Source organism: Primulina tabacum, chromosome 2 (genome assembly GCF_025594145.1).
Source record: "Primulina tabacum isolate GXHZ01 chromosome 2, ASM2559414v2, whole genome shotgun sequence".
NCBI lineage: Eukaryota > Viridiplantae > Streptophyta > Magnoliopsida > Lamiales > Gesneriaceae > Primulina > Primulina tabacum.
The window spans coordinates 49,836,638-49,863,160 of NC_134551.1; the positions used below are offsets into that span (position 1 = coordinate 49,836,638).

The following is a 26,523-nucleotide window of genomic DNA, read 5'->3' on the forward strand; positions in this document are numbered from 1 at the left end:
GCTGTAACGTTTTTAGGTCGTTCATCGTTGCGAATTATTTACTACTAAGTAATTATGATCATTTATCAATTTAAAATTTAAGATTAAGATACTTATTTATTCATAATTAAGTTTAGCCATTTATCTATTTTGGCACCAAAATAAGCGATCTAACTCCTGGTTTAATTAAAAATAATAATTCGATCTCAAGAATCAATATAAAGGACCAAATTGAATAACAAATGAATAACACACTCAAAATTCATTATTCTTATTCATACAAATGCATCCTTTTTAGATTGGCTTGGTGTTATAGTTAATACAAACATATGACCAACAAACTACCCATAACCACTGGTCTCGTCTTACACATCACTGAATCAAACTTGGTACGATACAAACTTGAAACAAAATATGAGTAAAAAAGAATAACATTAATTCCAACAATAGGCATGGTTCCAACTGCCCACCAAATGCCATGAAATAAAGACATCAGATGGAATGAAGCGTTTTTAACTTGAAATTCTAGTGCCCACCCACAGAAGTTGATTGCTTCCTTCTCTTTGGTTCTGGTTCATCTAACTTCAAAGAAACAGAAATTTTACCTTCGGACGTGTTTTTCAGCACAGAAAGGTTCCCCAGTCCAACCAGGTTTTCTCTTCCAAGATTTGGATATGCCAAAGATTCACATGAAAAGCTCGGCATGAACTGGTGCTCTATACTCGGAGGAGCTACATCACAACCACCCTTGATACGAAACTCATCATGGCTGCATGGTGGCAGTAACTCCAGACCAGAACAGATATCAGCAGAGGCTCTTTGCACAATACTTGAAACAAAGTTCTCTTCTGATTTATCTTTTGAGGTAGTAGTGGTGTTCCACTCGAGTGGTGCAGATTCTCTGAGAGAGGAATGAAATCCTGTTGCAGATGCATTTCTCCGCTCCCGTAATGCAGCTATTTAAGAAGGAAAAAAAGGAGCAAAAGGGCAAAGAAGCACAGTAAAGATATTAGAAACAGAATGAAACGTGATTTTGATGAGAGAATTAAATTTTATTTCAATTTAATACACGAACCTTGAAGCCCTTCTGGACTTGTGATGATATCAAGTTCAAGAAGATCAAGAAGACGTCCTAAATCAACTCCACTGGTCCAATTCTCTGGAGGTTGGCCGGCCTTCAATTTCAGTCGGCCTCGATTGGCTGTCCCACCCCAAATGATTCCTACAGGCCGGTGTTTTTCACCGTTCTGACCTGTCAATAAGACGAGGCTTCCACTGTCGCCTTCAAGGTCAAAAGACCGTTGATTCTCGCCTACAATGAGAAAATCTGTGAAGAAACACATTCCTTTTTCATCATTGTATTCTAAAGCATAAGCCACTATAGTCCCAGTAGTCAAGCCAGAGCTTCTTCCAACTTTCACCACCGGCCTCCCAACTACACTATCTATAGGAGACTGCAAATCTATTATGTGGACATCAGCAATTTCACCTGCACCTTTAACTAGTGTCGTAACGTTTGACATGTTAAAATCCTCCGCAAAAGGAATGAAAGCCCCATCTGCTCGAACAAATGTTTCTGCATGGTCACAAGGTTGTGTTCAGGATGGATCAGAATATGATTAGGGATCCACAACCATGATTATTTAAATAGTGATCCATTCAGAGGATGACATTCAGAAGAATGGTATAAAAAACAAGAAACTAGTTCCATGCTTTGTTATATTATTGCGGGTATAGAAAATGAAAATTTACAATCAGCGGCTGGAATGAGTATACCTGGATTTGTTCCAGCAAAAGTGCCGTACCAGATATCATCAGCTACGAATGATGTAGCCCTTTCCACTGCACCTAAATACACCCCTGGCCCAAGACTTGGTGGCAATGGATGAAACATTTTCTGGCTTGGGTAATCAAGATCAACAGCCACGTGCCGATTAGTGAGAAAACCAACCTCCCTATTTCCTGTCCGGCTTTTGACTATAGCACCTAATGTCCCATAAGTTTCTTGGCTTGCGACCTAAAAATGCACACGGAATTAGATTATTAAGAACTAGGAATAAGATCGAGGAAACAAACCAAGAGTTCTAAAGAGGAAGAGGACTCTGAACCCAACTTGATACAAAATGTTTAGAACTTCACCTATGTAATGACATTCTACCAAAAAAGTACCATATTAGAACCCAGCAGTATAAGCGTAATTTGATAAGAAATCAGAGGGAAAAAAATGATAAGATAGTAAAAATTTTATTGCCTGGGAACCAGATCCAATCCATGGATCACTTCCACCGAAGCCATCAACAAGTTCTGTGCACAGTTGTTCCTTTGGAGGGGCTGCTGGTGTTCCATAATAAGAGAATTCAACAACATCAACATCACACCAAACACCTCCAGGTCCCTGAAAATTCAATTCATTGGATACAATTTTTACAGGAAAAAAACAGGATATGTTTTCAAACAAGGTTCCAAACACCAAAAGCAGTTAGTGCAAAACCTCAAGAGCAGCAGGTAGACAGTGGGCAGAGCTGAGCCACTGCCTGTGAACTTTTCTGGCAACAAATACAAGTATAGCTGGTATATCAGTCAGCGCACCCCTTCTAATCCGAAAACCAATTGCTGTTCCAAGACTAAAGCACCGTAAAAGTTTGCTATGAAATGCCCTGATTGTCATCAGTTCAAGCAAGGTGCTAGCCCGCAAGCCAGTGGGCCATCGACCATGAGTTTCAGGTAGAACTCCCTTTTGAAGATTCCCAAAGTAGAGCAATCTAACTTCAGCAGCATCGGTTAAGCTGTTGGGAGCTGGCCATGAAAAGTAAGCAGCATTGTTCTCAGATGGCTGACAACCTGTTGCAAAGCCTTGCGACGCAGTTGCACTTGCTTCAGGAAGATTCAGATTGTCGCAGTAATTCCTTTCCAAATCGAAAGCTGATTCCTCAGATTTAGCAGAACCAGAATGATGAACTCTCAAAACCATTCCAGCCTGATCCATGCCTCAGCTTTCCTATCGGCAACATACGGAAATTTCAATCAGAAAAAAATGCCAGAAATTATAGAAGTCAACCATAAATGAGGAAAAAACAACAGGAATACGAGATGATCCGAATTTCAAAACAAGAATTTAGAAATAGCAAAACCCTTTAGCCAAGCCTAGATCTTGATATTCATGAAGAAGTAGTGAGACAATCAAATGAGTTTCCCACTGCCTCCAAGAGGGAACTACACAAAGCTGTCGCTTCAAGAAATCAAATAGAAACTCCTGCAAGGTAACTAAAGATCAGTAAAGAAGGTAAAAGGTTCAGAAGATTCAATGTACAAGTCACCCATAGAAAATTTTCCATTTCTTCCAATTTAAAGAACTCATTTGTATGAGTGAAATACCAACTGGAAGCTAATACGCAAAGGGTATGTTGTTTATGATAACATGAACCAACTGTTACTTCACCAACCACATAATTCCAAGGGATGTAAAAATAACAGCAAAGATTGAAACATTTCAAGACACTACGAACAAAAAAGGGTAACTTTTCCATTGAAAAGCCGTAGAATAAGAACCTAGTTTAAAACACCAGGAGAAAATATTTTATAGAATGACGATTTGAGCGCTTAAAGAAACACCATTAAACTCCTGAAAGGCACACCCATCTCTTGAGTTAATCAATACTCGGTCTGAGATTGACAAATAAAAAAGACTGTATCGATACTGAAAGTAGATCGATGCTAACCTGTCAGCAACTCTCAACATAGATTTTCTTCACAAGCACAACCTGCCAAGAACAATCAATTTATTAAGAATGAATGAGTTCTCAATAAAAAGTTAATACGAACATCCTTCTAGGCAATCATGAAGAAGCTAATATGTACGCCAGATAGTTCGTTTTCAATCTTCCTCTGTGAAAGAGAGAGCAGCGAAATACTGCTTCCCTATTTGTAAAAGGAGGCCGATATTAGAAAATTTTAATACGGTATTTTAGTAAACTATTATCAGTAACTAACATATTGATATTGGTAGCCTACGACTTTCAATCATTTGAGTCCACTAACAGACAGTGCCAAAGATCAATCAGATTCCATGGCAATCGACGAAATTAATAATTCAAGAAAGAGACTCACAATATGATAAAAACACATAGCTGTTAATTTTCCTAGTATCATACAAAATTTTCCCTTGCTCCCACTGCTCTTTTTAGCAGCCCCTACCTCTAAAACATTATTTTATACAGTTCTTTCCCCACAATTATCATTTGACAGAGAGATCAAATGATGTGCGCACGCTTCTTTCTTTCTGTTAAAGAAGTCAATATGATAGTACCTCCATTGGTGAGTAAAGGGGCGTCGCAAAAAAAGATACTAACCTTTTTTCTTGGACTCCATTGCTATAGTTATTGGTATCTGGGGGATTAGGGACCCATGGGAATTTTCTCCCGATCGAAAAGCCGCACTTTTGCCCAATAAAGAATTCATTTTCACCTAGCTTTTTACACAACACCCCGCCTTTTCAAACATTTATTTATTTGATCTGTGCACGAAAATGGTATCTGGGCAAAGAGATTTGATCCTTAAGAGATAGTGTGATTGGGATAGCAACAGACGATGATGCGAGAGATATTTGACTGTAAAAGAACGGAAATAAAGCGCTTGTAACCTGTAAGTTCACATATTTTCAATGCATGATCCGAGTGTATTCTAAATGATTGTGGTCTTCGTAGCAATAATTTTTCTTGAGGCCATTTCTCAAGGGGAAAAAAAAAGCACAAAAAACTGTTCTTGTTTTCGCGTGTGAGGGGAGACAGTGGGGCGCTGCTGTCACTGTCTTTTCATTTCATTATCTTCTCAGACTTTTGTCACAATGATACAAATTATGCATCGCATTTTGTCAATTTATCAAATCATCATTGGTGTGGAAATTTGAATTTTTTTTATTTGCATGGAAATATTAAAAAAAAAAATCAAAGATCCATATGTATTAATTTTCTTTAAATTATAAAAATTTAAATATTGTCAAATGAGTCAATGAGTGTCGTTTTGCCTTTTTCTGTGCTTCCTTGATTTTTTTTATAAAAAAATTACCTATTAAATTTTAAATAATTTTTCTAAATTATCATTAGACAAAAATTTGTGTGAGACAGTTTCACAGTTCGTATTTTGTGAGACGAATATCTTGTTTGGGTCATCCATGAAAAGTATCATTTTTTATGCTAAGAGTATTACTTTTTATTGTGAATATCGGTATGATTGATTCATCTCACAGATAAAAATTCGTGAGACCGTATCAGAAGAGACTTACTCTATCATTATTATTATTTATCATCATCTACTGCTTTTATTAGAATTAATAAAATAAATAATAGTGATTCAGATTAACTAATTTACAACACATTTCATGTGTGCCATACGTTGTTGATTCAGATAAACTAATAAATAATATACATATTTGTGTATGAAAATTGGTTTTCTGTATGATGTTGATGGTTATAAATTTTACAATTTATTTGTTGTGACATTTTAGAAATAAAAATATATATTTTATAATTCTAAATTTAGTTATTATATATATTTCTCAATTAATATACAATAGACCAAGACTTTCTCCAACCTTACGTATGAACGATTGAAAATGCCTCTTTGATATTATTATTATTCATTATCATCTGAGATCGAATTCAGAGGTCTTTTTCGAAATATTTATTGATACTCCCCTAAAGATCAGGGGCATGGACGACCTTGCGGTATTATATGGACAACCCAAAATCAGAACTAATGCACCGGGTACTCGCTTCATCACCTGTGCATTTATTTTTTTCTCGGAAAATCAAGAGCCCGGACCCTCATACAAAACTCCCGAGCACCTTGCTACCCGGGCTACCTCGAAAAACGCATCACACTCGAGTGTATTAATATGGTCAATCTTATTTGTCAGAACATCATGTCTTTGGTGTGTCATATAAGTCATCAGAAAATATGGGCAGCCAACTTGCCATATTTAATATTTAGTAGATAGGCACTAAAAACAAGGTATCTACCACGTCAGAAAATAGTGGCCACGCCGGGACACCCCTCCGGCGCCCATTCACGAGCTCCTTTCATTATTTGCAGGTCAGGATCGAAGCCATGTATTTTGCTCATTTTCCTGAACAACATTATTGATTCGATCCGTGGAGCACCCGACCCTACTCATTAATTTCATGAAGATCGCAGCATTTATGTCTCATAATATACGTGTTCTCGCGTAAGTCACATCGTCTACACCATTAACCCTGATTGATTTGGGACTATGGTACGTATATACATATTATCACCGTAAAAGTCGTCGGATCTGGTATCGGGCACTAGCCTAACGCCAGCCACAAATTTTAAAATCGGTTTCTAAAATTTGGAGGTTGGTTGGATGGATGGATGGATGGCAGAGAAAATGTCAGGAGTGGACTGCATTAGTGGGGGATGTACGGATTGGGCTGTGGAGATAAGATTAGGTGGGCCCAAAATCTCCTACAATTGATCAATTTTTGGGCCATTAGGCCCACTATTATTCAAGAGAAGACTACGGACAACAATTTAGCCAATCATTTCAGGTGTCGTTGGTTACAAATAACATTATTATTTAATTATATCGATTATTATTTAAATATAATATATTTAAATAATAATCGATATAATTAAATAATAATGTTATTTGTAGTTTTTCGGTTATCCTAAAATATCATATCGATGCTGATACTATATTAGCATATAATTTTTTTTTATAAAAAAATTATTGGTATATCAATTATATATATAATTATTATAAATTCTCGTAATAAATATGATATCACTAAAAAAAAAGAAAAAGAAAAAGAAAAAGAAAAAGAAAAAAGAAAGATGAGCATTGAACTTAGATTGGCTGGTTTTGGATTAATCCGTAAAATGTTGGCCAAAATTTACTATGATTCCATCTTCAGGATTTCCTGTATTGCTAGATTTCTAACCCTGTTAATAGTCATGAAACCTAAGTACAAATGTTCTTCCAATTCATCCATCTGCTCAATGAAAATCTGTTCGTTTTTCTGTAGCTGGCTCACCACTTCCCCACTGGCTTGCAGACGATCGTCCCCTCTTTCGAGCCAAAGCTGCATCAAAGCATCCACGTGTTCCAGCTCGTTATTTAGACGAGCCACAAGCCGGCCAATGGTGTCCAGTTCCCGAATCAGTATGTAAGTCCCTTTAGCCGCGACATCGAGCTGAGCTGACAACCTAGACATCTTGGCTACTGAAATCAGCTCGAAGGAGGCAGCTATAATTCCAGGCGCAGCCGCTAATATCCCGAACGCATGAGTCGCAACAATCACAATCAGCGAAGCCGTGAGAGCCACGAGAACAACGGCAGAGCCGCGTTTAAGCTTCTTGAGCCTAATCTTGGACCGTGTCTCGTTGCGCAGTGACTCGAGCTGTGTGAGCAGGCTGGAACAATCGTCTTGCACGGCTCGAAAACGGGTCGAAGATGGAGCTGATTGTCCGAAGGGGTTGGATCGTGTGAACTGGTTTGTTTTCGGGTATGACCCGTTTTTAATGGATTGGTATTCGTTTCGTATATGGTCCAGGTCTTTAAGGAGTAGTCCACACAAGTGTGAGGCATCAGCTGTGACGGAAAAATAGAGGGAGAAATCGTCTTTTCGGGTTCGGGTCAGTCCCAAAATTCGAGCGACATTGGGTTGATCCGGATCCAAGAGTTGCTCCACGAACATCCGGTAAGAAGGAAGCCGATCCGCTGACGTGGAGCCCACACTCGCGAGGGTGGTGAGATTATCCCCTTTATTCAAGGATAGGACCCGCATCCAAAATTCATTGTATGATTTGGTTCGAAAGGCATTAGCATACTCTTCTCGAAGGTCCATATTTATCGGATCCGGATTATCCATTTGGGCCGCTGCAAATCCAATATAAACACACATTCTCAATCACATAACTAAATGAATTCTCAGTTGAAATTCCAGTCAATCTAGTTCTAAAAACAGAGATTTTATAATCAACGATAACGAATCCGGCCCGGCCATTGTTTCTTCCCCCTTTGGATTTTGGGGCAGTATCCAAAAAAGTCATTTTAATGTAAACGTAAAGGATGATAAAAGATTACTGCTCTTCTTTTGGGAAAATTGAAATAGGAAAAAAGCGAAAACTATTCTATTTGATTTATTGATGTCTGTTTATCCCAAAGGAAAAAGTAAGTATAAGTATAAAGAATTGTTACGTACCCCCGCAGGCAAACAACTTTCTGATAATAGCACAAAATCTAATCTTCATTTTGGGTCTGTTGCAGCTACAACTGGTTGATGGAGAATGAATCAAGTAGCAAAATCAATCAGATTGATAAAAGGGAAAATATATAAGGAGCAGTGCAGAACTTTAAAATTTATTTTTGTTTTTGCTTGCAAGGAAACAAAAGTGTTTGATAAATATCAAAGGGATTGGCGACAGAAAGATTTGGCTTACACGATCTTACAAGGGAGTATTCAAGCGAAGAAGTGGTCCATAATTCGAATAATGTGTACCAGCATAGTACTCGTATGAATGATGGCCTTCCGATTATTCACCTTGGTTACGTACCTCAAACAATGTCTTAAAATTTTAATTATATTAAGTAACATATATTATTTATCCAGTTTAAACCTATTTTGAAAAACTTTTACTAATGCAAAAATACAATACTCCCAAGTTTTGTGAAGAAAACAAATGCCAAACACTGATGGAGAAGTCTTATTGTTCATTCGGAAAAAAAGGAAGCACCACAGAATTCAGTTAATTCGAAACATATCTAGTCCGAGATTTACTTCATCCACGTTTTTAATTAAATATATATATTTTTAAAAAAAAAACAGTAACACACGGTTATGCTTCTTTGGTAAGCATTCATCTTCAAAATCCGTCTCCGGATGACATGAAATCATAATGAGTACTCTCATTCGTGAAGCAATCATTTTTAGTTTGTTGTGTTGCGTTCATCGGTAACTTGGGAGTGGAAACTGGTAAATTAGCTACGTCAATAAATGGTAAATATGACATGGTTGTGATGTCATATTTCCCCCAACCTTTATTCAACTTGAACTTAATTAATTATAATATTTTTAACGGAGTGCATTTGAAAATCAAAATTAAAATGGTGAAAACTATTTTTCATTTCTATTTAAGACACGGTTTATTGAAATTTTACTAATTAAAATATTGGTTTTTTTTTTTTAAATTTTTGCATTAGAATATATTTTTTAAAATCCAATTTATTGTTACCGAATTCTGAAATGAACCTAAAATAGAAAAACAGAGGTCCCCGTCAGGCACATCGTCAACTCCCAGTGTAGCAGGCAACTGTATACGATTTTTGCCTGTAGAAGTTGGTGGATCTGAAGTTGAGGAAGCTCCACCACTCTGCTGTTATTCTACTGCTTTAGCTGCTTACTTACTCCTGTATTTCGTCCTTGTGGTACTGTTTCTATCTTCTTGGCCCTAATTCTTTGATTATTTGTTTTTAATTTGGAATTACCAGACTGGTTTTGGAGAAAGAGAGAGGATTGTCAATTGACGTTTGGGAGTAATGTCGTTGCTGTTCATTATAACCGTGAGAATGTGAAACGGCAAGAAAACGGGGGAGAACGTTATAGTTTATATATTGATCAATGTAGCCTGCGCTCTTCTTTTGTCTGTAGTTTTACTTTCCTTTATGGGTGAAATGATCTTCAGTTATTAAGAAGATACGAGAATTAGTTTCAATTTCCAGTTGTGAGCATATGATCGCGGAAGAACATGGTTGAGGATTCAAACAATTGTAAACAAAATTGTTATCCCCCGAATGCTTTTTTATAATTCTTCTTCCCAGGGATATTGGACTTTTGGAGTGTTTTTTTCTGCTAATGAGCAACAGAAAAATGGCTAAGTCGAGGCCGCATTTTCCATCTGAAGACGTGTTAGCATCTGCACCGGCGGCAGTTAGGTCAAGGGAATGGGAGGGGCCAGCAAGGTGGACCGAATATTTAGGTCCAGAACTAGCCTCGAGGAATAAGAATATAGATGAATGTGCAACTCCTCAAACCAGCAGCGGCTCATCCCTGAAGGGCTTCAACATGCAATGGGTTTACCAGCTCACACACGTAGCTGAAGGGTTAATGTCAAAATTGTACCGGCTGAATCAGATTCTCGATTACCCTGATTCAGTCGGTCATGTCTATTCCGAAGCATTTTGGAAAGCGGGCGTGTTCCCGAACTACCCCAAAATTGGTATTTTACTCGATAAGAAGTTTCCTGAGCATCACAGCAAGTTGCAGCTTGAACGGGTAGAACTTTTATATTCCTCATTTTAAATTTTGGATATTTGACTTGTATTTCTTTACTTATTGGGAATTGTGAGATGGATTTTTCCAATTGCTTCTAGGTTGATAAATTTACTTTGGACGCTATGTGCGACAGCGCTGAGCTTCACTTACAGAGCTTAGAACCATGGATTCAGGTGAAACATTACTATACATAGCTTGTATTTTGTAATATTATGGTAATTAACAGAAAGACGCCATCTGAATATTGTTAATTGTCGATATTGGTTTTTGGTATCGGCGTCAATGGTGCATTGCCATGTTGAAATTTTCTAATAATCTATCCCCAACCCCCGGGCAATTTGTCTGAGATAGAGAACTTTATGCATGCCGTCTAATATAGCTGTTGTCAGTCAAATTCACACGTACAAAAAAGAGAAAATATCTAAACAAGAAAAAAGGTGTTAATAATATTTTTGTTTTCCTAGATTGCCTTGGGAATTTTTTTATTCATAATTTGAAATCTGGTTCCATCTCTTGAACAGCTGCTTCTTGACCTGTTGACATTTAGAGAACAAGCTTTGCGGCTCATATTGGATCTAAGCAGTACCGTGATCACCTTGCTGGTGAGAAATGGCTTTTTTTTTAATTAATTTGTAGAGAAGCTACAGATGCACCAAGTTGATGCTGTCCAAACATAATAGTAGTCTTTTTATACCCCACGGCCTTCACTGTGGAGTATATCTAGCAGAGGAATGTATTTTTTATGATGAGAGTGTCAGAATGAGGAGCAAAATTGTTTCAAATAACTTTTGACTTGTTTGACCTTTTTTTCCCAGCCGCACCAGAACTCTCTCATACTACATGCCTTCATGGATCTCTTTTGTTCATTTGTTCGTGTCAATTTATTTTCTGAGAAGGCAAGTTTATGGCATGGTTGACTCATGCTCCCATCTCCCTCTCCTTTTTTCTTGATGAAAAGCTATTTTGATTTGTTTAATTCTCTGACATTGATGAAAAACACTTGTTCAACAGGTACCTAGAAAAATGATTCTGCAAATGTACAATCTTTTGTATTCCATGGCACGGAATGATCGAGATTGCGATTTTTACCATAGGTGAGACTTCAACTACTGTTTAGCTTTATGAACCTTATTCTATTGGAATCCAATTCAGACACTCTATGATTTGGTGTTAACATTTTGTCTGTTATGCCTAATAGGGATCGCTTGTTGAGATACTTTATGACAGGCATAGTTTGTATAAGATATATCTTGAGCTTCTTTGTTGAAAAAAAGCAAGATAAAGATCATACTAAACATGCTACTGGAAATAAGTATAGAACAATAAAAGTAACTTGTTACACAGCACTTTCGTATTCGAAAGTTTACTGATAGATTGTTGCGTAAGTGTATATCCTTGAAGAGAAATGAAAAACGGCGTACGAGGTTCAAGTGTTCAACCAAGCAAGATATGCTAGTTCTTGAGTCAGCTCACCGAGTATCTTGACTACACAACAAATGCTATACATGTGTCAATTCTTGGTTATCAAGGGACAACTGATCACTTTATACTGTCACTTCTAAGGTATAGAGAATTGGTGTTAGTGTGCTGGAAAGAACAAACTCACTAGCTTTTGAAGAATGGAAAGGTTTACTTATTTGGCTTCCACCTCAAGGGATTTGGTGTCTTTGGTTAAACTACCTTGAGTGTTTAGTTATGCTATTCTTAACTTTATTTTATTTGAACTAATGTGTTTATGTAACCGCTGTGTACATGTATAGTAGGGATGCTTAACAGGGCAGGTTGAACCGAAACTGGTTCGGAATCGCCCTGATAAATTTGGAACCGGCTGGACCGGTTCCGAATATAGGTTCGGGGTGGTTTCATGAATTTGTACCCTAAACCGGACCGGTTATGGGACTTTGCCACGGTTCCGGTCTGGAACCAGAAATTTCTTCTTCTTAAATGTATAGTGGAGGTGGCTTAAATCAGATCCATAACCGGATCGAACTGAAGCGGAAACTCTGAACTTTTTCACGGTCCGGAGCGGTTTGGAACCGGTTTACCCAAGTACAGGTTGCGGTCTGGTTTTGACTGGTTCCGGACCCAAAAAGTTGTGAACCGCTTGGAACCAGTTTTGAAAATCAGACCATGTTGTGTAAAGAATGGTGTTGTGAGGACATTACTGTCCTAGGAATATATTTGTAAATAACAATTTTACAGGGTTATATTGGTAAATATGTTTTGGAATGATGATTAGAAGATAAAATGGCCAATGTATTCAAGTATCAAATAATGACGAAGTTGTCTTTTGACATTAGTTAATTCCTACAGGGGTGCCTCAGGAAATAAAATTTGGTTTTCTCAAAGAAGAATATAAAATATATATTTTAAAAATAGGTTATTCATTTTAATAGTATAGGTATCCTTTTTCTGTGATTCCTTGAACTCAACTTCTTTATTTCAGCTGTTGTATGCCGTATGCGTCAACTTCACGGTCATGTTGTACAACTATAAGGCCTTTATTTTGACTGATGAGAAGTAGTCATTTACGTTTTACATGTCTTTAGGTGAATCTTGTATTTGATAAGTTACATATGCATGTGATTGATTTTAAACTTTTTAGTATAGTCAATTCTTTTATGTTTCTTGGCTAGCAGATTAACTCAATTTGTTGATTCGTATGATCCACCTCTGAAAGGGTTACATGAAGATCTTAACTTTGTCAGCCCTCGAATTGGAGAGGTTATAGCTCTTTCTTTTGTTTCTTTATTTGGCAGACATGATCCTACTTCAAAGTTACAATGCTTTGTTAGAAATTTGGTTATTTCGTTGAGCAAAAATTGAGTTAGTTTTCTTCTTCGTAGTTGACCTTCATATACTTCTTGCTGTGACAAATTATGTACATCAAAATTTTAATTGTATTGGCTTAGAGCTTCTGAAACACCTTGTACATTTTTTAGTCTACTCTCTCATTTGCATGAGGTAGAAGCATGTCTTGATTCCCTACCTCAAATTTCTTTCCATCTTAATTCTGTTACAAGTTATAAGCATAATAAAGACATTCTGTATTCTGTAGCCAAAAATTACACACAGAATTCACTGCTTAGTAATTTTGGGGTCCTCGGAACAGAAAATAAATTGCTCATATCTCTCTTTTTTTTTAAAGTTGTCTGAGAAGTAGAATTTTTACATGTCGTTAGCAGTGGGGCTACATGTAGTTAAAATGGTATCTTGATCTATAATCATTTCATTTTCACTTGATCTGTGGTAAACTAGAATTGAATATAACATGTTTCTGTGTTGCATACTTTTCAGGTTTTAGAGGCTGTGGGTCCCATTATCTTTTTATCTACAGATACAAGGAAACTGCGAAATGAGGGTTTTCTGAGCCCATTTCATCCTAGATATCCTGACATACTGACGAACTCTGCTCATCCAATGGTAACTGAAGTTCTGTTATATGTTGATAGTCTTAGCAGGACCTATTAGGATTTGGAATGTCCTAATGCAAACTTTTACATTTCATGTAAAGCTATGTACTACAAGGATCAAGCCCTTTTTCCTTTTCCTTTGCATAACCATTTTTAATTTTTAACATCTTTTCTACTTTACAGAGAGCTCAAGACCTGGCAAATGTTACTTCCTATCGGGAATGGGTATTATTTGGATATCTCGTTTGCCCAGATGAGCTTCTCAGGGTCACGAGCATTGACATTGCTTTGGTACATAGCACTCAGTGGAATTTCATATATTTAATTTTCCTGCAGTCATTAGCTCTTGAGCTCTGTTGCTTTTTGTTTCCTTTCAGGTTGTGTTGAAAGAAAACCTAGTTCTTACATTATTCAGGGATGACGTGAGTTTTATATGCATCTTTACAGTTTCGATTTTCTTTTCCCACTTGATCATATTAAATAGAAAAAAGGTGATCGTGTTCCCTAGAAAGTTCGAACAACGTTGAGACTTCAGTCCCAGTTACTTAAACATGCTAGCGCTGAGTTCTGCTGTAATACAGTAAAAATTAATGGTTTTGATCCATAAAATATCTGGAGGTCCTCTGACCTTAGTGGCTGGCCTGATTTCAGAATTTTATTCTGTTTTTAAAATGACTGATTGGTTTTTTTTTTTATAACTGCAGTATATACTATTGCATGAGGAGTATCAATCATATGTTTTACCAAGAATTCTGGAATCAAAGAAAATTGCCAAGTCTGGACGAACTAAACAAAAAGAAGCAGATTTAGAGTATAGTGTTGCCAAGCAGGTAGAGAAAATGATCAGGTATTGACCTTTTGGAGATATGACTTTTTAATTTGGTTTATTTTTATAGAGAAAACTGTTTATGGCTGAGGCAATTCTATGATTTGATTTGATTGATGTAGTTAACACTAGGTAATGAATGATGCCAACGGAGCATGTTCAGTTTGTAATACTATCACTTTATCGGAAGATGCCTGTAAGGACTGCGATGATGCATTGGCATCTCTTTAGATTAATTACAGACTTTCCATCTTACTCCTTTAGAACTAGAATTTAAATGCACTGAGACCGGTTTAATATCGCATCTTTACTTTTGTTTCTGATGAAATCAATATTTGGTTCTTGTTGTATGTCGTAGCTTATACTTTTTGGCACTATGCCTAACTTACATTTGAGCTCATTGATCATGGCAGTGAAGTTCACGAGCAAGCACTGAACTCATGTGATGCCATACACCGTGAGAGGAGAATTTTATTGAAGCAGGAGATTGGAAGGATGGTTCTTTTCTTTACTGATCAGCCTAGTTTATTGGCTCCAAACATCCAGGTATGCTGCACATTTATACATCCATATACCTATTTTCTTGATCTTCATGAGATTATCATATGGGTAGGTTGAATGATAACGAGGACATAAGAAGCCTTTTACAGGCATGATTAGTTCTATACAGGAGATGTTTGCTGTATGATGAAGCAAGATCCTTAGTAGTACAGATAAGTTAAATATGTATTTTTCGCTACAATAATTTTCTGAACCGATCAACTGGTAATGCTGTTTATGAGAGATGTGAAATGTCAGATTTTGATCTTTGATGACTTACCTTGCTAGGCACTAGGGCACTGATTATTATGTGTATGGTTTCAAATTATTTGCATGCATACTGATCAAGTTAATGAGTTATGTGTGTTGATCCCACGTGCGGAATTTGAGATAATAAAACCCGAAAATAAAGAATAAACTGGACACCGAGATTTACGTGGAAAACCCCTAAAAATTATTAGGGTAAAAACCACGGGCAAGATGAAAAGAATTCCACTATAATATTTTGTGGTGTACAACTCACTCACTGTGTTTCCAAAGAGAACACACACTCTCTTAATACAGGAGAACAAAACAGCTCACAAATATTATAGAACTAAGCACTCAAATGCTTATAAGATGAGAGAAAACTCGAAGAAGGGATGATTTCAGAATGAAGGGGGGGCTCTATTTATAGAGCCCCCTGACCGTGTGAATACGCGTTAAAAACGCGTATTCAAACTTTCCACGAAATTTCCGCAGTATCCCACGTTTTTATTCCCCTCAATTATTGTATCAAATTTGGCAACTCATTTGCTGACTATGCCCATTTGACTATTCTACCGACATTTCTCCCACTTGGAGATTTGATTGAGAAACAAACACATCTCCACACATCCTTTCAATCTTGCCATTCCCTGCTGCTTATGTTTCCGCTAGACCACTTGAGAATCTACACCACTCAAACTTATCAGTGTTCACTGACTTGGTCAGAAAATCAGCTATGTTTTCTTTCGTATGGATCTTCTGCATATCCACGCTTCTTTCTTCCACTACTTCCCGCACAAAGTGAAATTGGACTCCAATGTGTTTAGTCCTGGAATGAAAGGCTGGATTCCTTGCGATGTGCAAGGCACTCTGACTGTCACAAAACAAAGAAACATTTTCTTGTTTGTGCCCGATCTCCTCCAATAACCTTTTAATCCATATTGCCTCCTTGCAAGCTTGAGTAGCTGCTGCAAGTGTAAACACATAACCAGTAGTAGATTTCCTCTTATCAGGATCACCTGCATAATCTGAATCGACAAAGCCCCTGGTGTAAAATCCGATCCTCCATAACATAATGCAGCATTCGAGGTACCCTTAATGTATCTAAGGATCCTCTTAACAGTGCTCCAATGCTCTCGTCCAGGATTCGCCATATACCGACTAACTCCTCCCACTGCTTGAGCAATGTCTGGTCTTGTACAGATCATGGCGAACATCAAACTTCCCACTGCTGATGCATACGGTACTCGAGACATCTCCATCCTCTCTGCTTCACTGCTAGGACACATCTCGGAGGATAACTTGAAGTTAACAGGAAGAGGGGTCGATATTGGCTTACTATCTTGCATGTTGAAGCGTTGCAAGACTTTCTTCAAATAATTTTTCTGGGAAAGCCAAATTTTTCTGTTACTTCTGTCTCGGTGAACTTGCATCCCTAGAATCTTGCTTGCTGGTCCCAAGTCCTTCATATCAAATTCCCTAGCCAACTGTGCCTTCAATCCTTGGACCTGATCTTTGTTGGGGCCTGCCACCAATATGTCGTCCACATACAACAGCAAAATAATATAATCATCACCAGACCTCTTGAAATATGTACAAGGGTCTGCACTCAGTCTGTTGTATCAAAGGCTCATGATATAGGAATCAAATCTCTTGTACCAACACCTCGGCGCCTGTTTGAGACCGTACAGAGATTTGTTCAACCTGCAAACCAAGTTCTCTTTGCCTTTTTCCGCAAAACCTTCTGGCTGGAGCATATAGATTTCTTCTTCAAGATCTCCATGAAGAAACGCCGTTTTCACATCTAGCTGTTCTAGATGTAGGTCAAACACCGCACACAATGCCAACACTACTCTGACTGTTGTAAGCCGAACCACAGGAGAAAATATTTTATTGAAGTCAATGCCTTCTTTCTGAGCATATCCTTTTACCACCAATCTAGCACGATACCGCTCCACTTGGTTATTGCCATCTCGCTTGATCTTATAGACCCATCTGTTGCCGATGGCTTTCCTCCCTCGTGGTAGTGTAACAAGATCCCAAGTTTTATTCCTGTCTAATGCCTCCAACTCTTCTTGCATTGCTATCATCCACAAGGATACATCCGAGCTTTGAGTAGCCTCGTGAAAACTTGATGGCTCACCATCCTCTGATAATAGACAATATGCAATGTTGTTTTCAGTGACATAATCTGAAAGCCAACCTGGTGGTCTTCTGTCTCGAGTTGACTGCCTCACATTGGAAACCTCAGACTCAACATGTTCTTGTTCTTCGTGCTCTGGTACTGTTTCACAAGAAACTTGACCTTCGTCCGTCTTATTTTCCACCTGAAATATAGTAGTTTCTGAATTCGGTGTGCCTTTGTCTCCCTTTACTTTATCTTCCTCGAAGATAACATCCCTGCTGATGACAAGCTTGTGAACAGTAGGATCCCACAAGCGAAACCCCTTTACTCCATCAGCATAACCCAAGAAGATACATTTTCTGGATTTCGAATCCAACTTTGATCTTTCTTGCTCATTGTACAGAACGTACACAGGACTTCCAAATGTATGCAAATGAGAATAATCTGTCGGCTTCCCGGTCCACATCTCCATCGGAGTCTTCAGATCAATCGCCACTGAAGGAGAACGATTGATAATATAACAAGCGGTTTTGACTGCTTCTGCCCAAAATGACTTTTCTAGACCTGCAGTCCTCAACATAGCTCTTGTTCTGTCCAACAAGGTCTTGTTCATCCGCTCCGCCACTCCATTCTGTTGAGGTGTGTAAGCCGTCGTGAACTGTCTCTTGATGCCCTCATGTTGACAAAATGCATCAAACTCGTCACTGGTATATTCTCCTCCATTGTCAGTCCTTAGACACTTGATCTTCTTTTCTGAATCAAGTTCAACCCGCGCTTTGAAATCTTTGAAGATCTGGAAAACATCTGATTTCTTCTTGATTGGATACACCCAACATCTCCTAGAGAAATCATCAATGAACGAGACAAAGTATCTCGCTCCTCCTAGGGATACAACCGGTGCTTGCCAAACATCCAAATGAATCAGCTCCAATATGCTTTTGCTCCTGGCAGTAGAAGTGCCAAACTTTAATCTGTGTTGTTTACTGGTAACACAGTGCTCACAAAAGGGTAGTGACACTTTTGTAAGTCCCGGTAGCAGCTTCCGTTCTGAGAGAATTTTCAACCCTCGTTCTGACATATGCCCGAGCTTTCTATGCCATAACACCGTTAATTCTTCTCTTGAACCAATTGATGCAACAGCTAGTTCTGCTTCTTTGTGTGTTTTCCCCAAAAGTACATACAGATTTGCAGCAACTTTTTCCGCCTTCATAACCACAAGCGCTCCCTTCACAATTTTCATGATCCCGTTCTCGATCCGAGTTTTGCACCCGATATCATCCAATTGCCCCAAGGACAAAAGATTTTTCGTCAGTCCTTTCACATGTCGTACCTCCTGTATGGTGCGAATGGTGCCATCAAACATTTTAATTTTGATAGTACCGACCCCAGCGATTTCCAAGGCATGATCATTTCCCATGAATACAGATCCTCCTGAGACTGGTTCATAATGATCAAACCATTCTCTCCAAGACGTTATGTGCCACGTCGCACCTGAATCCATAATCCATGTGTCACAAAATTTGTGTCTGCCTTCTGCAACTGTTGCCGCTTCGCTGAATAATATTTCACCACTGCCTGAAGTACTGGCCACATTTCCTTGAGAACTTTTATCGATACTCGTACACTCTCTCTTGAAGTGCCCTTTACCGCCACATTTAAAGCAGTAAATATTTTTCTTCTTACTTCTCGACTTTGACTCCCACTGGAATCACGGTCCATAAATCTTCCTCTTATCATCGGTAACGCCTCTGCCTGCTTCGAGGTTACCAACCTATCTTCTTTATTCTTGCGCCGGCTTTCTTCTCCGAGAACCGCAGTTAAGACATCGTCGAATCTTAGAAAGCCCATAAGAATATTGTTGGTAATGTTGATGATAAGTTGATCATATGAATCTGGTAGACTTTGAAGTAGAAGCTCCGCACGTTCATTTTCCCCTATTTTATGCCCCATGGAAGTGAGTTGGGCAAATAGGTTATTTAGTATGTTGATATGGTCGGTCATCGATGAAGATTCCGCCATCCGAAGAGTATAAAGCCTTCTTTTTAGGAAAATCATGTTGTGTAGCGACTTGACCTCGTACATCTTTGTCAGAGTATCCCAGATAACTTTGGCTGTTTTTATCTCAGAGATACTTGACAAAACTTCGTCAGCTATAGCCAAGTGTAAATTGGCAACAGCGTTATCATTCATCTCGTTCCACTTTCCATCATCTGTAATCTCCACCGGTCTATCTCCAATAGCCGTCAAGCAATTCTCCTTTCTTAAAATTGCTTGTATCTTTATTTTCCACAGCATAAAATTGCTTCCATTGAACTTTGCTATCTCGTACCTTCCCGCCATTATGTTTACAACAATTTTAGTAGACCGGACAAAATAATCCCGCCTTAAATAAAAAATCTCAAAAAAATCTTTTCTGATGTGGAAGATCAGTCTAGGCTGCAACCACAGAGCATACTCAGAATTTTAAGAAATTTTAAACCTAGGCTCTGATACCACTTGTTGGTCCCACGTGCGGAATTTGAGATAATAAAATCCGAAAATAAAGAATAAACTGGACACCGAGATTTACGTGGAAAACCCCTAAAAATTATTAGGGTAAAAACCACGGGCAAGATGAAAAGAATTCCACTATAATATTTTGTGGTGTACAACTCACTCACTGTGTTTCCAAAGAGAACACACACTCTCTTAATACAGGAGAACAAAATAACTCACAAATATTATAAAATTAAGCACTCAAATGCTTATAAGATGATAGAAAACTCGAAGAAGGGATGATTTCAGAATGAAGGGGGGAGCTCTATTTATAGAGCCCCCTGACCGTGTGAATACGCGTTAAAAACGCGTATTCAAACTTTCCACGAAATTTCCGCAGTATCCCACGTTTTTATTCCCCTCAATTATTGTATCAAATTTGGCAACTCATTTGCTGACTATGCCCATTTGACTATTCTACCGACAATGTGGAGGTATGGGATGATAAACAGCACAAATGAAAAAATACTGGGTCAAGGGGATTGTGGTCTTATTTAATGATTTTTGACGGAAACTAATAATTATAGTCTTATTGATATATGAGGGAAACTAATTATTGTTCCAGTGAAGTGAACATGGAATTAAAGAAGTTACTAATCCTGTGCTTGTGACTGCTTGTTGTTTTGCTGTGGCTTTACACTCAATGCATGGTTGTTGGTGATTGTGCAGATGGTTTTTTCTGCCTTGGCCTTTGCCCAAAGTGAGGTATTATGGTACTTTCAGCATGTTGGAGTTGCATCTTCTAAATCAAAAGCAGCTCGATTTGTGCCTGTAGAAGCTGTAAGAAAAAGATTCAATTGTATTTATTACCAAAACATCTCTTTTGTGGATATTATACCAAAGATAAAAAAGATGACTAGTAATATTTCTTTATCTTGATTTATGAGGTGCAACTTATCAATTTAATTTAGTTCCTTTGAATGTTCTTGATTTCAGGATCCAAATGATCCAACTATTGGGTTTTTATTAGATGGGATGGACCATCTTTGCTCTCTAGCCCGAAAATACATTGCTGGTTTGGTTCCTTTCAAGAAAAAAGATTATTAGATTTTATTGACAATTTCGTGATCATATATGAAATATTTAAGTTTCTGGCTTGTTACTTATGTCAGCTTGCTCTCAAATGGAGTGTTCTTCAGTACAATGGTTTGGTTAGGTGCTTATTAGGTCCTCTAATCAGTTCTATTGTGAGAATAAAGATAGAATATCTGAATTTTGATGAACTATAATTTTTCATTCTAACATTACGTAGAAGCTTGCACGAAATTTACGACTTAAACCTTAAATGTCAGCATATTTTTACAATACATTTTGTTGGTCGATTTATCAAAGTGACATACTTTTTGTATTTTACTGGTTATTAGAAATTTATACTAAGATAGAAAAGGTGTTATTTTCTCTCAGCCATTAGAGGCTATGCCTTGTCATACCTATCATCCTCTGCTGGAAGAATCCGCTTTCTGATGAGCACTCCGGGGATGGTGGCTCTTGACTTGGATGCAACCTTGAAGGGGCTTTTCCATCGGATTGTTCAGCATTTAGAGAACATACCAAAGCCTCAGGGCGAAAATATTTCTGCCATCACATGTGATTTATCAGTAAGCATTTCATCATCTATTTTGTATTTTCCATGTCAGACCTACTATTGCTCGCTCTTTTCCTTACCTGAACATTTTTCTACCATCAGTTCATATCTGCCCAGTTATTAATGTAATGATTTTAAGTATTTTTTAAAAACTTGATTTAATATATTTACTGAACTGAAGTGTGACCTACACTTTACGTTGAAAATTATAAAATTGAGAACGTTAACTTGAGTTTCTCCAAATGTTGATTGGATGACTGTGAGCAGATAATTACTATCGTGTATCTATTTCGGTCTCTTGATTCTGGTAAATCAAGATATTTGTCCCTTCAATGGATGATTCAGTATTAAAAATGGATTGTCAGCGAGTATCTACTTTTTTTACGATCTGCATTCTTGGCAAGCTAGTACGTTACTGATTCTGAACTCTGATGACCTTTCCAATTTTCTGATCCAATGTCAAAAGGATGTTTTTTTAAAAAATAAGTTTTTGTTCTTGAATTGTTGCTTGCCCTGATCTTGCTGCTGCTGTTGGTATTTTTTGCTAATTGCTTGTAAAGATTTTTATTTCTTTTTTGAAATTCGCAGGAGTTACGGAAGGACTGGTTGTCAGTATTGATGATTGTCACTTCTGCTCGGTCGTCTATTAACATTAGGCATTTGGAAAAGGCTACAGTATCTACTGGAAAAGAGGGGTTGTTGTCAGAGGGAAATGCTACATACAATTGGTCCAGGTGCTCGCGTTTTCTGTAACATGACGATATATTATAATATTAGGATTCTTACTGCTAGAGTTTAACTGTCCTGGTCAGCTTCTAGCCGGAGCTTCCAGTTTTCACTGATCTGAATCTCTCTATAACGGCTCAATGTTGATCAATAGAAAAAGCAAGTCAGATGATTTTTTCTTCACAGTGCAAGAGACAGTACTAATGAATTTCTTTCCTAAAAGCAGATGTGTTGATGAGCTTGAAACTCAGTTGTCAAAGCATGGGAGTCTGAAGAAACTTTACTTTTACCATCAGCATCTTACAACTGTAAGTATGACAATGTACAAGTCTTCTTAGACAACCATATGTAGCTCTCATTTGACTTGTGGTATTATAGGTTTTTCGTAACACAATGTTTGGGCCCGAAGGTCGTCCACAACATTGCTGTGCCTGGCTTGGTGTTGCTAGCACTTTCCCAGAATGTGCATCAGCAGTTATCCCAGAAGAGGTATTGATCAACAATATCAAAGGTTTAATTTCTCACGGTTGTGGAAACCATAGTTTGTGGACTGTATGTTGATTGTCTTATATTGCATACTGTGCAAGAGCCATACCAGTTGGAGGGTAAAATAAGTTTATGAACAAGAAAATTTTGAACCTTTTAGTAGAACTTGATTTGTATCAAATTGTAAGTTTCAATATGGATTCTGACCTCTAGATTACCTGCTTCCAACTAAATGACAAGGAGCACCTTCATGCCCTCAGTTCACTCAGGGTGGAGAAATTGGACGTTATGTTTGATATTCTACCCGGTGTAATTTTTGTGAATGAAAATGGTTGTTGTTGATCGACAATGACTTCAACATTTTGGGTTTCAGTTGACTAAAATCGGCCGTGATGCGGTTCTGTATGTTGAATCCCTTATTGAATCCATCATGGGAGGATTGGAAGGTTTAATAAATATTCTCGACTCTGAAGGAGGATTTGGCTCTCTGGAGATGCAGGTAGATCCTCTTCTCCATGCTGCCAAGACTCGCTTAATTTTTAGCTGGGTATATTTATTCGACTAATTGTAAGAAAATTTCAGCTTCTTCCAGACCAAGCAGCAAATCTTATGAATTTGACATCCAGATTGCCGGCAAAATCTCCAAAAGCTTCATATGGTTTTCATTTGCCGGGATATGAGAGCTATCCTGAAAATAATAATGCTATCAAAATGTGATTTTTCTACCTCCATGCCCTGGAAATTTATGTTCGTCATATTGCTCTCGTTTGACTTAGTATCCGGTTGGATGACAGGTTGGAAGCTGCAATTCAACGGTTGACAAATCTATGCTCAGTATTGAATGACATGGAACCCATCTGCGTTCTAAACCATGTTTTTGTTCTTCGGGAGGTAAACGATGTTATAATTTTTTTAAATTGCTCATTGAATGCAGATTCTTAATAACCTACTCAATGATTCCAAAACAGTAAGTGTGAAGTTAGTAGATGGATGAGATTGTAAACCGTCAGATAATTCAGCTTTGTCAGCTTGAGAGAAGTTCGGAATCTGACCTCTGCTGCTGCTGGATAATTCAAATTTCAAAACCCCGATTACTTTGTTTGGTTGATTAATTTTTTTCTCAACTATAATTATTATGATGCAGTACATGAGAGAATGCATCCTCGGGAATTTCAAAAGGAGGCTGCTCACTGTGCTGAAAACCGATACTGATCTTCAGCGGCCTTCTGTCCTAGAATCACTTATTCACAGACATACTTCTATCGTCCACCTAGCAGAACAACATGTCAGCATGGATCTGACACAGGGTATTCGTGAAATTCTCCTTGCAGAAACCTATGCTGGTCCGGTTTCTTCATTACACTTGTTTGAGAAACCTGCAGAACAGCTGACTGGGTTGGCTACCGAAGCTGTGTGCAGTTGGTATATCGATAACATTATTAAGGATGTATCGGGTGCTGGCATACTCTTTACACCGTTTCATGGATGCTTCAAGAGTACAAGGCCTGTTGGTGGATATTTTGCAGAGTCGGTGACAGATCTCAAGGAGTTGAAAGCCTTTGTTCGCACCTTTGGTAGCCATGGAGTTGACAGGTTGAACAGGATGCTTAAGGAGCATACAGCTGCACTTCTAAATTGCATTGACACGACACTGAGGGTGAATCGTGAAATTTTGGAGGCGGTAGCTGGGAGTATGCATTCCGGTGATAGGATTGACACAGAAGCAAATATTAAGCAGATTGTTGATATGGACACCATGGTTAAGTTCTGTATTCAGGCAGGGCAGGCCATCACTTTTGATTCTATTTTAGCAGAAGCTTCTGGTGTTGTGCTTGAAGAAGGTGCACCTTTAATATATTCGTTGCTAGCAGGTTCTGCTAAGCATTTACCTTCTGAAATACCTGAAAAGAAAGAAATAAGGAGGATGCAAAGGGTCGCAAACGCTGTAAACATAGTTGGTGATCATGATTCCAAATGGATTATATCCATATTAGAGGATGTTGGCGGGGCTAGTGATGGTTCATGGAGCTTGTTGCCATATTTATTTGCAGCATTTATGACTTCTACTATTTGGGACACTACTACCTTCAATGTAGAAACTGGAGGCTTCAGCAACAATGTTCACTGTTTGGCCAGGTCCATATAATTTCACTGTTGTGATTTGAAGAACATTATTATAAGCAAGATTGAATGCATAATATTTTGTTATCCGCCTGTCTCAGTTTACGTTTCAAGTTGTAATTAGCATTTTTTGCTTGGTAGATGATTGAAGATACGTTCAAATGAATCCTGTGATCTTTATTCTTTGCATGTACTTTGAGAATATTTTTGATTGTGAAATTTGTCATTTAAATTTCCTTTATCAGGTGCATTTCTGCTGTGATTGTGGGTAGTGAATTCGTTAGACTTGAAAGAGAATATGAACAGAATCAATCACTTTCAAATGGCCACGCCGGCGAAATGTTGAATCCTGCAGCACAAAACTATTTGTCAATAGAAGCAAACATAAAGTCCGTAATGCAGCTCTACGTAAAGTTCTGCGCAGGGATCATTTTGGATACCTGGAGTGAAAGCAATAGGTGAGTTCATGATCTCATCATGAGATGCAGAAGCTATATCATTTCAAGTTTTGATTGCCTCACAAAGAGATAATTGCAGTTATGAGTAATTATCACGACTCTGACGAAGAGGTTTTCATTTGATGTTACTAAGTATCTTGAAATTTTCAAGTACCATTACTTGTGTCGATGATTATTTCTTTTGACATTTTTCTTTTAGTTCCATTGTATTGCTGATATACTCAAAAGATGGCTCACTATTTGAATAGGTCTCATCTTGTTGCGAAGCTTATCTTTCTTGATCAAATATGTGAAATGTCGCCATACCTACCGAGGAGCACATTGGAATCTCATATACCGTATGCCATTCTCCGTTCGCTCTATAACCAATACTACTCAAATTCTTCCACTCCTCTCGCATTATTGAGTTCATCTCCTCATCATTCTCCGGCTATGTCACTGGCCCATGCATCTCCATCAATGAGGCAGCCCCGTAGCGATGCTTCACATTCTAGTACTCATGATTCAGGTTATTTCAAGGTTACATCAGCTCATGATCAGAATCAAGATGATTCCGACAATTTCCATGCAAGAAACATAGACAACAAACACAGGAACGGTAGGCGGTCTGGGCCCTTGGACTACAGTTTAAGTCGGAAGACGAAATTTGTAGAAGGATCCGCATCAGCCAGCACTGGTCCTAGTCCTTTACCAAGATTTGCAGTGTCAAGGTCTGGTCCCATATCATACAAATGAGACACGAAAACTAAATTTATGATGAAAATGTATGTTCTTGGGCTTCCGGTAACTCCAGTTGTGAAGTTGATCTTCTAGCGAAGATTATTTTATACCTGACGATTATATATTATCTGAGAAATATATCAACTTAGTGTTTGTTCTTAATTGAGACAGTTCTTGTTTCTGCAATTTTGAGGTGTTCTATGTTTTTATATTGAAGCTGAATGTACACATCCTGCACCTGTAAAAAGCAAGTGAAGAATGAAAAGCTGCGAGGATATGAATAGGTACGGAATTAGGGGGCGAAGTTTTGTTTTCTGAAGATAACTAGTCGTAAAAATGAGCTTATTATTTCACCAATTTGTTTCATCTTTTTTAAATAACTTTTATAAAAGGATAAATAATTTTATTTACCTAACCAAACTAATTATTTAAAAAATACAATATTCATAAAAAAACACATGATATTTATAT

General features: G+C 37.9%; 3 protein-coding genes across 11 annotated transcripts; 1 reads left to right on the plus strand and 2 right to left on the minus strand.

The window, feature by feature from the left end:
• Positions 1–192: 192 nt before the first annotated feature.
• Positions 193–4,768, minus strand: LOC142535099 (protein NARROW LEAF 1-like). 8 transcript variants are annotated; one of them, XM_075641678.1, is made up of 9 exons: positions 4,588–4,767; positions 4,329–4,511; positions 3,699–3,740; positions 3,111–3,232; positions 2,471–2,977; positions 2,231–2,374; positions 1,756–1,996; positions 1,055–1,555; positions 193–935 (listed from the first exon to the last, which is right to left on the minus strand). In XM_075641678.1, the coding sequence occupies exons 5-9, from the start codon at positions 2,963–2,965 to the stop codon at positions 505–507; spliced, it is 1,812 nt and encodes a 603-aa protein (XP_075497793.1). In that variant the 5' UTR covers positions 2,966–2,977; positions 3,111–3,232; positions 3,699–3,740; positions 4,329–4,511; positions 4,588–4,767; the 3' UTR covers positions 193–504. The 8 variants fall into 8 exon arrangements, with proteins under 8 accessions (XP_075497793.1, XP_075497785.1, XP_075497803.1 ...); XM_075641670.1 differs by having other exon boundaries at positions 4,329–4,767; XM_075641688.1 differs by lacking the exons at positions 4,329–4,511; positions 4,588–4,767 and adding an exon at positions 3,802–3,952.
• A 2,052-nt stretch (positions 4,769–6,820) lies between these two features.
• On the minus strand, positions 6,821–8,280 carry LOC142538011 (UPF0496 protein At3g49070-like). Its single transcript, XM_075643458.1, has 2 exons — positions 8,202–8,280; positions 6,821–7,876 (listed from the first exon to the last, which is right to left on the minus strand). Exons 1-2 carry the CDS (start codon positions 8,248–8,250, stop codon positions 6,894–6,896), a joined length of 1,032 nt encoding a protein of 343 aa, XP_075499573.1. The 5' UTR covers positions 8,251–8,280; the 3' UTR covers positions 6,821–6,893.
• A 950-nt stretch (positions 8,281–9,230) lies between these two features.
• On the plus strand, positions 9,231–26,214 carry LOC142535157 (protein NAP1-like). 2 transcript variants are annotated; one of them, XM_075641701.1, is made up of 24 exons: positions 9,231–9,424; positions 9,818–10,271; positions 10,370–10,444; positions 10,793–10,873; positions 11,087–11,167; positions 11,283–11,365; positions 12,911–12,995; positions 13,569–13,694; positions 13,868–13,975; positions 14,062–14,106; positions 14,389–14,531; positions 14,924–15,056; positions 20,626–20,736; positions 20,893–20,971; positions 21,361–21,554; positions 22,130–22,275; positions 22,494–22,575; positions 22,646–22,756; positions 23,127–23,252; positions 23,336–23,466; positions 23,548–23,644; positions 23,898–24,889; positions 25,120–25,332; positions 25,581–26,214. In XM_075641701.1, the coding sequence occupies exons 2-24, from the start codon at positions 9,852–9,854 to the stop codon at positions 26,065–26,067; spliced, it is 4,149 nt and encodes a 1,382-aa protein (XP_075497816.1). In that variant the 5' UTR covers positions 9,231–9,424; positions 9,818–9,851; the 3' UTR covers positions 26,068–26,214. The 2 variants fall into 2 exon arrangements, with proteins under 2 accessions (XP_075497816.1, XP_075497818.1); XM_075641703.1 differs by having other exon boundaries at positions 9,237–9,424; positions 9,863–10,271.
• The last annotated feature ends 309 nt before the right edge of the window (positions 26,215–26,523 follow it).

Coding starts and splice junctions, on each gene's coding strand:
- LOC142535099 (XM_075641693.1), bottom strand. CDS start 2,965: ATGGATCAGGCTGGAATGGTTTTGAGAGTTCATCATTCTGGTTCTGCT. Junction 2,375..2,470: donor GTCTACCTGCTGCTCTTGAG/GTTTTGCACTAA, acceptor TTGAATTTTCAG/GGACCTGGAGGTGTTTGGTG. Junction 936..1,054: donor AAGTCCAGAAGGGCTTCAAG/GTTCGTGTATTA, acceptor CTTCTTAAATAG/CTGCATTACGGGAGCGGAGA.
- LOC142535157 (XM_075641701.1), top strand. CDS start 9,852: ATGAGCAACAGAAAAATGGCTAAGTCGAGGCCGCATTTTCCATCTGAA. Junction 10,272..10,369: donor GCAAGTTGCAGCTTGAACGG/GTAGAACTTTTA, acceptor AATTGCTTCTAG/GTTGATAAATTTACTTTGGA. Junction 11,168..11,282: donor TCAATTTATTTTCTGAGAAG/GCAAGTTTATGG, acceptor CTTGTTCAACAG/GTACCTAGAAAAATGATTCT.
- LOC142538011 (XM_075643458.1), bottom strand. CDS start 8,250: ATGAAGATTAGATTTTGTGCTATTATCAGAAAGTTGTTTGCCTGCGGG. Junction 7,877..8,201: donor AAAGTTGTTTGCCTGCGGGG/GTACGTAACAAT, acceptor TTGGATTTGCAG/CGGCCCAAATGGATAATCCG.